The following is a 14,127-nucleotide window of genomic DNA, read 5'->3' as shown; positions in this document are numbered from 1 at the left end:
CTCTTGAACTGTTGCACCAAAAACTATTATGTCATCTAGATAAACAATAGCTTTGACATCCCTAATTTCATATAATACAGTATTCATTAGCCTTTGAAAAGTCGATGGGCTATTTCTTAGTCCCATAGGCATTCTTGTAAATTCAAAATGACCTCTTGGAGTTGAAAATGCGGTTTTGGCGGCATCTTTTGGGTTAATTGGAACTTGATAAAATCCCGATTTCAAATCAATAGTTGAAAAATATTTACTGTCTCCCAAATTATCTAAAATTTCGTTTATTAAAGGAATCGGGTATACGAATGGCTTTGTTATTAAATTCAAAGCTTGAAAATCAACTACAATTCGATATTTCTTATTACCGTCCTCATCTAAATCTTTCTTTGGTATGCACAAGACGGGTGCATTCCACGGACTTTTGCTTGGTACAATGATTCCTTGTTTATACATCTCGTCAATTTCTTCATTTATATGTTTCTTTGTGGATTCGGGGAACCTATATTGCCGTTTATTGATTGGTACATTGGTTGTGGTTTCTCTTGTCTTTTTCACTTCTTCCATTTTATAATACTGTTTTGATTCCCTTGAATGCCATGCTCTTATCATTTTTCTTCCGTTCATCAATGATCTAGCCGGCACTGGTTCTCACTTAATCAAAAATAGCGTTCCTCTGTTGCGAAAACAGTCTTTTTCCGCTGTCACCATATGTAACGAAGCTTAGTTTCGTTCGACGTACAAATGAAGTATGAAGCGTTCTATGCCGACGGCGCGGCACTGGTTTTTCGGGGTTTTAGTTCAAACACTCAATTACGATTGGAATAAGACCTTTTTATTTATGTAACACTATTTAGTTCTTACAATTATACTTTTCTTCTACTACGTAACACTTGTTTCTTATAATTACACTTTTTCCCTAGGAATTAAACTCAAATATTATCCATTTCAACGGATTTCGCACTATTTTCAGTATGAAGTTTTCACAAGTTTCTAACACTTTTTTTCGATACTTATTCTGAGACTCTAACACCGATTTTCGATTTTACCGCGACGGGCTATTTAACTGTTCACTTTTATCTTTTTCCAGAAGTTAATTAATTTAAACTTAGATCTCGATTCGTGCACTAGTCACGAGTGTCGAGGTGTCTAAGGGACAACCCTGATTCAATTGGAGTGTTCGGTAGGCCGGCTAGGGAAACCTAGAAAGCGCCGAATTCCAATAAAGGTGCTGCTGAATATTTGGGACTGACCCTGACTCAATTGGAGTATTCGGTAGGCCGGCTAGGGAAACCTAGAAAGCGCCGAATTCCAATAAAGGTGCTGCTGAATATTTGGGACTGAACCTGACTCAATTGGAGTATTCGGTAGGCCGGCTAGGGAAACCTAGAAAGCGCCGAATTCCAATAAAGGTGCTGCTGAATATTTGGGACTGACCTGACTCAATTGGAGTATTCGGTAGGCCGGCTAGGGAAACCTAGAAAGCGCCGAATTCCAATAAAGGTGCTGCTGAATATTTGGGACTGACCCTGACTCAATTGGTTATTCGGTAGGCCGGCTAGGGAAACCTAGAAAGCGCCGAATTCCAATAAAGGTGCTGCTGAATATTTGGGACTGACCCCGAGCTTGGAAAAGCGCACGGTATTTATAGTCAATCCGAGTTCTGAATTTCATAATGATTTCATGAATTGCATCAGACTGGACTTTGGACCCCACGAAAGGTCCAAGAATCCTTAAGTAACGTAACCATTTTCCTCATCCCACATTTATCTATTCAGACTATGTGGTTTTAATTTTAACTTCGTAAATATCCTCGATTTTGAGGTTCCATTCATTACTCAACTTTGCATTCTTTATGGATGCTCCCTAAAGCTCTTTTGCACGAAACGCTTCATCAGCTTATTTGAAAATCCATAAATTCCGAAACAACTCCCTTTTATTCCAAATTTTACAATAGTTATTTAATTTCTTGTCATAAGTTAGCTAATTCAGCCTTAATATTGGACTTCCATACTTTACGAAACTTTGCCCCCTTTTTTGGATGTCCCCTTTGAAATTCTCTTGGAAAAATTCTGTTCTCTTTCCACTCTCTAAAACTCTCTTATTTCGAGCACACATTCAAGTGGCTACTTCAATTTACTAATGTATTAATTCATATATCTTTTTGTATAAAATGAGTATCTCTAAGTCCTGCCCCTTTCTTTACACCTAAACTTGAACATTGCTGTCTCACAGAGTAATGTTCAACAAGTCCCAAATGTTTCATAATGCATGACACTACTAAACCAACGGAGTTGTGAAAACCTTCACTTAAAAATCAGTATTCGAACCCAGCATGGGTTCTTTGTAAAACAGCGCACCATACCGCTGAGCTATTAACAGCTACCGCTTGTATTACTCTTTGATTTTAAGTATACTCTTAAAAATCAATCAATCAATATTTTTCTCTTTCTTTCAACTGGGCTTTGAATTAAATTCCCCTTTCCCAAAAGAATCATTACCCCCTTCGGGTCGCCTTTTCCTTTTCCGAACCACTCAGACCCCAATATCAATATTTCCTTTCAAGTTTATATTGGTAAAACACAAAATCATGTTCTCTCTGTTTTTCATACTAGGCACCAAACCCATTATATCAATACACCTGTATACGTGTATGTAGATTCAATGAAGACTCTTATTGTCTCTATCATTTTGGCGTTATAAGTTATTCTTCCGCGCTCCTCACCCAAACAAATTCTTTCCTTAGTGTCCTATACATATGCGCCAATGCATCATCATCAATGACGATCGCGGCTATGTACCGCTATATCGTACACTGTCCAATATGTGAGCACGTTTGAACATGTCAATCCACCGCGCTCCAGTTAAGTAAATCTGACTAAGCTGTTTTCGATGGTTTCGCCAAACCGTGATAAGGGTATGCGATATTTCACATAACTTTTAAATTGATGAAAGTAAATTAACCCAACAATTCCTACATGCAACATTTTAAATTTATGTTGATTGCTTAAATTACTTTGCGTTGAGTAATTGAATATATTCGGCCTTGTTTTTACAATATCTCACTGCCATCAGTATTTAAAATTGTTTTAGGAAGGTGTCGGCACATAAGGCTGTGCACTGGGCACCCTCCACAGTAATTATCCCTTACCGCGTCATGCTCGACTCTGGCGTGGTGTACCTCTTTTCCCGAGCAACTCGTAGGACCAAAATGGAAAACCAAGTCAATAGGCGACAACCCCTTCGCAAGAGGTGGGTTGTTCAGATCTCCACCTAGGAGGTCAAAGGCAATAGTTGGCAGCTTGGTGCGCAGCGCCAGCGTGTGTCACTTAACCTTCTCCTCGGCTACGCCGGTAGAGGTTATGGATGGTCCATGGCTTGTGGGGGCTATGAACCGCAAACGCAATGGGCTTTCGGCCTTCGAGGTGGCGATGGAACAGCTGGACGTCATCATCGATTTTGTGTCATCGAAGCATAATATCAGTAAGAACATCAAGAGGAGCTTGCTGAAAGTCGAAAGTCGATGTTGGACGCCAAACTGGAGAGGGCGGTCGGGACGGCCAAGTCTAATCCCGTGAAATCCGTGGAGTCGAGGTCTACCCAGACTGAGGCCCAAGGATTCGCGGACTCGGGCATGGTCGAATTGACCGAGGGCGTGCCAGCGAAGACGGTGGTGCCAAAGTCTACTCAGACTGAGGCTCAAGTATTCGCGGGCATTTCGGGGGTGACTGCTCCAACGCAGCAGTCACAAAAACGGGGGAGACAGTCTCCAGGGGATGAGCTCCCTGGGGGCCGCTCCAAAACGCGGAGGGTTATTACCCCGAACAAGAGTAGTGGGGCTGGGAAGCTGAACTCCGGCCAGGTACCTCCAAAACTGGAGGAGGAAGGACTTGGAAAGGTCCGTCAACCCAGGAAAGACGGTGGAAAGGGGTTACGGCAGGCTGAGAGCTATCAGCCGCACCAGACCAGGGAAATAGAGGGGGATGACGCCTCCTGAACCCTGGTCAAGAACAAGAGGAAACCGAAGACGTCAAGGGCCGAAACGGAGGCCCGGGCGAATGAGGGTAGCAAGAAGTCTAGGGTAGGCGCCAATCGCTCCAGGGGCGATGCCCTAGTCATCAAAACGGACGAGGCTAAGTACTCGGACGTCTTGAAGGCGATGAGGAGTGACGTCAAGCTCGGTGAACTCAGCGCCGACGTACGTCGAATAAAACGCTCCCGGATAGGCAAGATGATCCTCGAGCTGAAGCGGGGCGTCTCGCAAAAGGGTGCCGCCTACAAGAAGTTGGCTGAGGAAGTCCTAGGCGAGACGGTCAAGGTGAGGGCACTCACGACGGAGCTGAATCTAAGGGTTAAAGAGTCCCGTAACACGGTAGATCACTTTGACGTAGTGTGTTGCGGTGTAAGATCTGCCAAACAGAGCCCTAGCTTAATCCATTTTTCTAGCTAGGGCAATAAGTTGTGGTAATTAAGGATTCATCGTATTAAGTCCCCGCTACCAACAGCAGTCGCAAAAACAAAACATAATTAATTTTATCTTGCAGACAGTTAAAAGACTCGAATTCCTCTTGTTTGAGGCTAAACTGTATGCAGCGAAAACAACTTTTCAAGCAATTAGTTAAAAAAAAACCCAGATTAATCCACCTAGCAGTGATGATGCCTTTCTCGTGCATTATAAAATATATTGAAAAAATCACATTAGAAAGGTCAAAAAAGCTCTTTGGGGGAATAGATCACATTTTTTCGATCATTTTTAATATTTTTGCCTTGCCACCATTCAAAAAAAATTGTTCTTTGAATTTTCAAGGGGTACCTTTGAGGAAAAACAATGATTTTTCAATAATTCCGAAAAGCAATGATCGGGCCCATTTCCAATAGCGCAAACAATTCCCCGTCGAATGCAACTTGTTGCGAGTAAATCGGATAATTCTAAGTTCTAAAAAGTGTGCCTACAAAATTTGTACACATACACAAAAAAACAGGCGTCACCTCAGTTTGTCGAGCTGAGTCGATCGGTATAAAAGATATTTTAGTTACTAGATAAAGATTGTCGCTTCTGTTCCCTTTGTTCTGCTGTCCGAAACATGTGTGGTACATACCTGTCAAATCGTATGGATTTTCCTTCTTTGACATTTAGCTCCCCTATCCTCGCCAGCAAAAGACGTTTCGGACAGCGACGACAGCGACAATCTTTATCTAGTAACTAAAATATCTTTTATCGGTATATAACACTATGGGTCTCCGGGCCTTCTATCAAGTTTTTTTTAGCAATCACATAGCCTTTCGGTACAACTTTGTTGTACGAGAAAGGAAAAAATGCATATGTTACAAATATGCGATCGTGCGATAGTACAATGATTAGCGATAGTAAATACAATGATTAGCGCAACGGCGCGTTTTGAAAAATACATATGGATTGAAATTCGATATGTTTCCAACTTTCCTGATTCCCACGTAGTGTTTTTTCACCAATGTAATATTAAAGTTCAATAATACTAGTTGTATGTCATACATTGATTTTGCATCCCTTTGTGTAATGATTGTACAAGTACATTTGTGAAAATGAAACCAACAATTCACATAAATATAAATGAAAAAGCCGCATAATATGGAAATAAGGAGGTGTATGAAATCACCCATATGCCCAAACTACATCATCATTCCACCCAAACCAACCAAACCACCCAAACCAAAAAGCAGTGGCTAACTGCACGCCTCTTCTTTCCTTCCAAAGCATGAAACAAAATGGCAGCAAACGTAACGAGCGCACGAGAAAGCATGTACGTAGGTATTCGCGAAGTCGAAGCAAAATTCTTCACACAAACAATGACAGTTCTTTATGGGTTTTTACAGTAGAGCAACAGAGAGAAGGGGGTGGCGGCCATGTTTCACTCAAACTCTGACAGATAGCAATGGGATTTCCCATAGGAGGGAAGAGCAGAATTTGCTTCGACTTCGCGAATGCGATTTTTATTTCCAACGATGAAACTTTTACAGCTGTGCTGATGCGAGCGGATGAAGTCATCGGCTTCGGGTCTCTAGCGCGTGTGTGTTCGTCCATTAGTTTTCGTGTTCCACATTTGAAGCTTTGGAAAACTTTGCTTGAGAGTTTAGGGTCTGTCTCAATTGGATAATTAAACTGAAATTAAACTTAAAAGTGACATTTCAATAATTATCGAATAACCCTGCTCGCAGAGCAAGATTACTTTTGACAGATATCGAATCATTTTCCATCGATGTCCTATTGGAATTGCTGGGTAGCACCAGCCATTCTTATAACGGGGTGATTTTTTAATTTCCGAACTGTCACTTTTAAGTTTAATTCTCCAAATGAGACAGACCCTTAGCATCATCAATAAAGCACGAAAGAAGCAACACAAACATTCATGCTGTCAGTTATATACACGGTGCGAAATTCATTCACCGCATGCAGAAATGCTACACCCTTAATTTGTTTTACTCAATATTGTGCGGTTACTTGCTAAGTTTTTTTTTAAACTTTATTAAAGTGTTATTTTAATCTCCAGATTATGTTCAACACCGTACTTGCTAAATGGACACGGTCGGTTAAAGTAGCTGTTCCTTAAATAGTTCGTTAAAGTAGTCGCTAGATTATTCGCTGTTGGTTTGAGCGAGACAGAGTATATGTCAAAAAATTAACCAGCAATCTGCGGTGTATTGTTCGCAATGAACGTTTATCAGCAATGGACTTTCTGCTGTACTATAGATCTCGCATAATTTATCAAAAGTGACCTAAGTAACATTTTTTCATGAATTAATTTGAGTACTGCAATCAACAGAACAACATGAAAGCTATTGATTGCAGTATTCAAATAAATTCACGAAAAAATGTTACTTACGTCCTTTGAAAAGTTAACGAGAATTCATAAAAAAAATACTTAGGTCCTTTTGAAAAGTTATGCGGAAATGTAATAAAATGCGTAAAGCCAAAATAGAACTTTTGGGAACTTGCAAGTGTTCCGATTGTTTAAGTTGACTTTTTGTAAATTTATTGGTCAATATTTAAGAAGTGCAGTTAAAAGAAAAGTGCATACTTAGTTTTTTCAAATTTGATTCAGACTATCTTTTGAAAAGGGTCAAACTTGTTTTTACTGATTTTTCAAATGGATATAATCGAAAAACGACCCTTCCTACAAAAAGTGTTGTATGGGTGACTATCGAAAATCAGTCAAACTTTCTAATAAAACTTTTGAAAACTCAAAATTGAACGCTACACTAAAAAAACGATTTAAAAAATTAAAAGTCGATTTGCAAAAACGCCCTTTTCGATTTGGACGAAATTTTGTCTCAAGATAGGTGATTATGTTCCTACCAACCGTCCATACATCGCAAGCTGGGCACTTTGAAGGGAAAAAAATTTCACACAAAACTTTTTCTTGACGGAATTGATTTTTTCAGTGTCTTTAAGGGTGGATTTAACATATGTATACATAATATACTCATATTAAGTATTCATGTACAGTCAGGCAGAGTACAATGTTTTGGTCGTAACTGGTCGCAACTAGAAATACTAGAATAAGAGATCGGCGAAGACGCCATCTTGGTTCCAATCGAACCATCAAAAGTGGTTCCATTTCGACTTGTTTACTTTTTGCTTCCATAAGAAGCAAGCAAAAAGTTCAAGTGCTGCCAGTATCATTGTCATGATTTCATGCATTTTCATACGTTACCATTTCGACAGTTTTTCACTCCGCCGGTCTCTGGTTATAGGGTGGCTAGTCGCAACTAAAGAAGCTAATAATGGAATATAATATTTTTTTTGAAGATATAAACCCCTTCTTAATATTACTCTTAATTCAAAAACAAACTATATTTAGTGACTAAATTAGACAATGTATCATAAAAATAGATTTGCTTGGGGTTCTATAACGATGGCTTTCATTGGTTTAATTTCAGATGAGAATACACTGAAAATAATTCCGACAAGAAAAAGTTTTTGTTAGAAAAACTTTTTTTCCTTAAGAGTGCCCAGCTTGCGATGTATGGACGGTTGGTAGGGAACATAATCACCTATCTTGAGACAAAATTTCATTTAAATAAAAAAGGGCGTTTTTTCGCAAATCGATTTTAAAATTTTTAAACTGATTTTTTTCAGTGTAGGGCTCAATTTGGATTGTTTCCGATATTTTCACTAGAAAGTTTGACTGATTTTGCAATGGTCACCCATACAACACTTTTTTTGTAGGATGCGTCGTTTTTCTATTATATCCATTTGAAAATATTAGCAAAAAAAATTCAGCTCTTCTCAAAGGATAGTCTAGATTAAATTTGGAAAAACATTTTTGTTTTCATTTCGGATCATCTGGTGATTTTTCATTTCTCATTTTTCATTTCTTACTTCTTACTTTTCACTCCTCACTTCGCACTTCCCACGTCTCACTTTTCACTTCTCACTGCTCACATCGGCCCATAGGGGAAAGAAATGGCAGAAATGACGCTTAACTTTTAAAAAGAACATATGTCACCTTTTTTTCATGAATTAATTTGTGTACTGCAATCAAAAGCTATCATATTGGTCTGTTGATCGCAATATTAAAATTCATTCATGAAAATATGTTTCTTAGGTCATTTTGAAAAATAAACGAGAATTTTCAGTGTATACATGAAATCTTAAAATAGGTACTTTTTAACTCATTAATGGGTTTCTATGTTTCTTTGTGAAGTTTTTTCTTCCGTGTAAGCTGTGTATTCTATGCTGTCAGTGTGCCGGTTTCGAATAAATTGTGTCTTGGGAGAACATAACCTAGAAAATCGATAGCTTATTTGTTACGAAATAATGATGTCTCATAACTCTTTGAATATTTACTATTTTTTGAGAAGTGTCATCATTATGAAACTCAATAGTGAACAAGAAGAAAACATTCCCCATCGAATGCAACTTGTTGCAGCAAAATCGATTCAGGTTTAGTACTAGAAAAATTGGCTAATGTTTCAATGTGCACACACATACGCACACACACACACGGACAGACAGACATTTGCTCAGTTTGTCGAGCTGAATCGAATGGTATATAATACTATGGGTCTACAAGCGCTCTATAAAAAGTACGTTTTGGGAGTGAAATGAAAGCCTTTCTGGTACAACTTTGTTGTACGAGAAAGGCAAAACCTCGGTACCCGGTCCTAGGCTGAACTGACTGTTGGAAAAATCGAGTTAGGGGTTTAAATACGTACTAACTCTCCTTGAACTGGTGAACAATGGTAGTGAGAGGAACACACGGAAATTCTTATTACTGGACAAATTCTCTTGCTTGAAATGGTCTTGTAGACAGAGCTAAATCCCGGGTTTTAGGAGCTTTACTGGTGATATTCTAGAAGCAAGACAAGGATGTGGCTAGGGCTCCGATGCATGGAAAAAAACAATATTACTTTTCTGTTTTCTCGATAAACGATTGATTGATAAGGGGCGCGCCTTCAATGGGATTGCTCTCTATGAAGGGTCTAAATAGCGGGACCTTGTCATGGTTGTCTTGAGAAAACAAAACAACAACTGTATCGAAACCGATACTGCATTGCTTCTCAATAGCACTGGAGTAATTCGACATGCACTTAAACACTAAGGATACGGGTAATGCTACAATAGATCTAATAATTGGTCGCAGTGGCACACCCGAACAGGAAAAAAAGGTTAAAGACCTGGACGAGATCACCAAAGTCGAAGGGCTCGTCACGGCACTGCGGCGACAGTGTGAAGTGGAGACGCCCACCGCAGCCGTAGCATTGGTTCGGCTATCTGCAGCGGACGCCTCCAAGGTAGTAAAGTTAGGGAGCGTCAAGGTGGGGTGGTCGGTGTGCCCTGTGGGCATATACGAGCAACCCGAATTTGCTTCAAGTGCCTGGAACCGGGGCACAAGCAATGGGACTGCGAAGGCCCTGGCAGAAGCAATCTCTGCCGACGCTGCGGATTGGAGGTACATAAGGCACAATACTGCACGAACCCTCCCAATTGTTTGATTTGTTCCAGCAAAGCTGTGAACAGCAAGCACCTCATGGGGGGTTTGAAGTGCCCGGCGTTAAGGCGTGCTGCAAAATCACAGTGCAGGTAACGCAGCTGGCTTGCTCGGCTTCGCCCGAGTGTTTGGTGTGCGCAGGTTTAGAGGAAACGTAATGCGTGACCACATGTGGTCTGGACACTACCCCGGACAACCTAGTTCGGAGGATGTGTAAAGATGAAGTTGGCTGGAAAACCGTTTTATCGGCTATCGCCCAAATCGTCTCGGAGCTACACAGAAGGTAGCGCATGGACTCAAGGATGGCTAGTTCAGGCGCAAATAAAAGGTGGTCCAAGGGTTCGGAGTCGGATTCATGGGTCATACCGGTGGTCATGCCCTGTGGTCGAACTCAATCCTTTTATCGAACAAGTGATTGCGCGAAGAACAACATGGTATCGTCGCTTTCGCGGCTTCGGTCAACCGGGCGGGTTCCGAGCCCGAGGACGGAAAGGGGTCCTCGTCAAGGCTGGGGAGGCGTAGGCACCGCGTCGGCAAGTCCCTCTGTGTGTTGGCGAATAGGCCCTATCGCAGAGAGGTAAATTTGGGGTGCACGCGGCATCATCGTTCTTGATACCAGTCGTGCAGAGGGAAGCAGGCGCGAAGTCGACCCTTCCCACCTTCCGAGGACATAGTGCGTGGTAAGGCCACCTGGAAAACCGGCAATGCGCTGGCACGATACCATGGTGTTCTTTTAAGAAAGCGAGTCACGATGTTCTATGCTGCAAGGACACACAGCTAACCTCGAGGGTGCATTGTGCACTGGCCCCCCCTTGAAGCATTACTTTCTGGTTATACCGAAGAAACGATGGGCTTGGCGGCAATGGAAACGGTTTAGCGGGTCGGAGATGCAGTCCTGCCTCCCTCGTTTGCTGTTGGAGGTGGTCCCTAACCCCGCACTTCCTGGACAGCCCAGGATGTCTGTTGGTCAGATTCTCCCTCCATTGCTTAGGAAGAAAAAAAAACACACACACACAACGTTCGGTACAACTTTGTTTTACGAGGAAAGGAGGAAGGCAAAAAAACGATTTTATATATGAGGAAATTGAAAGTTTACTAATCATGATAAAATCATGTTTGAATGAATATATAAATTACTTTTCTTTGCAGCACGCGGTTTTGGAATGCGAGTGGTTGGTGGTAAAACAGGTACAGACGGACGACTTTTTGCGTATATAGTGTGGACTGTCCCTGGAGGACCTGCAGAGAAGGGTGGATTGCAGCAAGGTGATAAGGTGACCTTGATCTTATGAGCTAGTACATGTTGAATACCGTATTAATGGTTACCTTTCTTGCAGATTTTAGAATGGTGTGGAACATCATTGGTAGACCGAAGCTTCGAAGAAGTTTGCGCTATTATGGATAGGACTGGTGATGTTATAGAATTGCTAGTAGAGCATGCTACAGATTTCAGAATGTGTGATTTGTTGGATGATGGGACATCAGGAAATCCTAATAATCACATGAAGTCGAACACGGACATGTCGAATTTGGGATTTACATCAGGTATGACTTAACGTATAATCATTTCATTATTTCCTTTTACAACATACATCTGAAACAGGTCTTACAGTTGCATCAGTTTTTACATAATTCAGAAGGCAGCGATTTTTTTCTGTTTTTTTTTATTTATTTGGTAGGCACTCTGTGCTCAACGACCGCTGCGCTCCTGTGCCGGGATCTACTGTGGTATTCTCGTTTTATTCACAGAAAAAAAATCCACGGTTAAAGCACAGATAACAGACATCCAGGCTAGAACAAATTTTACTAAAAAAGCTGTGTAAATCAAAGTACCTTAGAATACTGACTGTGGCAATACGTCGTTTGGTGGCGCTAGGTGTCATTCATGGCGTCATGCGTACCAGAGTCTATTATATAGAGTTGCGCAAAGAGGATCTTCTTACTCTTATTCTGAATGATGCTCTTGTTATTATGTTGAAAACTTTCATTTTTGTTCAACCCTTCAAGTGACTTCACGGGAGTGATCACTTCTAAAGCTTTTTAATTCGATAACCAAAGTCACCTACAGAGTGCAAACACGTGAGTTTCTTGTTGCAACTTTATTGGAGGGTGTATTGAAGTTTTTTGAAGCTGTTTCTAGAACAAATCTAATACATTTCAATTCATGAGTTTTAATTCGCCATAATAATCATCAGGCGATAACAATACTTCCGCCTTACCAACAAGCATTTGTTTACTTTGCTCGATAGGTAGACGGTTTGACAGTTCAATAGGTAGATTTGGCTTCACTCTTTGCGTAACTCTATATATATATAATAGACTCTGATGCGTACTAGCTGTCATATTTCATCAAACAAACATAGCGCGCCAAAATGATATCAAACTTGCCACCTCTTCCAGCACGTGATAACTGTTGATGTTTATTTTTCATGCACTATGGAACCAACAAGGTGAAAAAACAAATCCTGCAAAACGCATTTTCGTACCTTCAAACAACTTGATTCAATTGCCAAGTAAAGTTTCTGCTACTAATGCCACTTCTCATATTGTTTAATAAATAAATGCTTATAATAGTATTTTCAGATTGCGATTAGTTAAAATTGTTAACTACACTGGATTTTGTTTTTACACGATTTACATTTTCTCAATTTTCCACTCATCCTAAATGTTTAACGTATATTAATTATCATGTGATTTTTCTTTGATTTATTCTGGATTTTTTGAAACATGTTGCGAAGAGTTTGGTGGCAAATTGAAGTCACACGATCAAAAATACGAGCGAAAAAAAATCGTGTAAAAACAAAATCCTGTGTACTGTTAAAGAGAGATAGTGTTCCAAATGATTATTTACTGTCGAAAATGCAAATTATATTCTTATACACAACCTGAATTGAATAACTAAAAGGGACATGAAAAATTGAAGAATCATGAATATACTTGAGCACAAATTATAGCCTTTTCATCCTTTTAGTGCAGTGATCCCCAAAGTGCGGCCCGCGGGATTTTCTTCTTCTTCTTCTTCTTCTCTTCGGCATTATATCCCCACACTGGGACAGAGCCGCCTCGCAGCTTAGTGTTCATCAAGCACTTCCACAGTTATTAACCGCGAGGTTTCTGAGCCAGGTTACCATTTTTGCATTCGTACACTCAGCGAACTGGACTATCGAAATTCATAACTGGCGCCTTATGAATCTTCGACTGATTATTCCACCAACAGTGATTCTTATACGCAGTTACCTTCCAGAGTAATCAAGCGTCGATGGGCGTGTGGTCTACATACCGGCCTCCCGACCCCGACGTCCATGGTTCGAACCCAGTCTGCCGCACTTCACTTTTTTTTCAAATGAAAATCATCATTCATAAGGCAACTTATTGAAATTCATACCGATTCCTTGTGGCAAATTTTCATAAGGCGTTTGATTGAAAATCATACGTCCATTTTCCTCAGTGTATATCATGAGGCTAGCACGATGATACTTTTATGCCCAGAGAAGTCGAGACAATTTCCAATTCGAAAATTGCCTGGACGGGCACCGGGAATCAAACCCATCCACCCTCAGCATGGTCCTGCTTTGTAGCCGCGCGTCTTAACGCACGGCTAAGGAGGGCCTCTTAGGATTACTTTTCGAAAATCCGTATCCTACACTATAGATAGTAGAATCTATAGATAGTAGAATCTATAGATGAGCGAAAGCATGGCTGAGTCGATTTTTTTGCCCGTGCACACGCGCATATGACGTCACAGCCCTTAACGTTTCCATTGAAATCATGACGTCATGCTCGTTTGGAGACACGTTTGACAGTTCGTTTGGAGACAGTGGATTTATCTTCGCTCATCTATATATTCCACTATCTATAGTAGAATCTATAGATGATCGAAAGCATGGCTGAGTCACTTTTTTTGACCGTGCACACGCGCATATGACGTCACAGCCCTTAACATTTCCATTGAAATCGTGACGTCATGCTCGTTTGGAGACACGTTTGACAGTTCGTTTGGAGACAGAGGATTTATCTTCGCTCATCTATATATTCCACCATCTATATCCTACACTAATAAAAATCCACACATTTTTATTGGCAAAAATTTAAAGAAATTTTCAATTTTTCTTTTATGTGCATTAATAACCACCGCTATAGGAGAATCCATAAAAGATTATTACCC

At 40.5% G+C, this 14,127-nt stretch overlaps 1 protein-coding gene across 10 annotated transcripts in view; it reads left to right on the top strand.

Moving 5' to 3' along the window:
* Positions 1 to 14,127, top strand: part of LOC134225408 (regulating synaptic membrane exocytosis protein 1) — a 160,242-nt gene that overhangs the window by 40,070 nt on the left and 106,045 nt on the right. For all 10 annotated transcript variants that reach the window (XM_062705465.1, XM_062705464.1, XM_062705463.1 and 7 more), the window contains 2 exons: positions 11,112 to 11,236; positions 11,300 to 11,507. In XM_062705465.1, the coding sequence (XP_062561449.1) occupies positions 11,112 to 11,236; positions 11,300 to 11,507 (333 nt within the window). The remainder of the gene's footprint in view (positions 1 to 11,111; positions 11,237 to 11,299; positions 11,508 to 14,127) is intronic.

Source organism: Armigeres subalbatus, chromosome 3 (assembly GCF_024139115.2).
Source record: "Armigeres subalbatus isolate Guangzhou_Male chromosome 3, GZ_Asu_2, whole genome shotgun sequence".
NCBI classification, from domain to species: domain Eukaryota; kingdom Metazoa; phylum Arthropoda; class Insecta; order Diptera; family Culicidae; genus Armigeres; species Armigeres subalbatus.
Note: the sequence above shows the minus strand (reverse complement) of the source record. Positions and strands in the feature narration are given on the sequence as shown.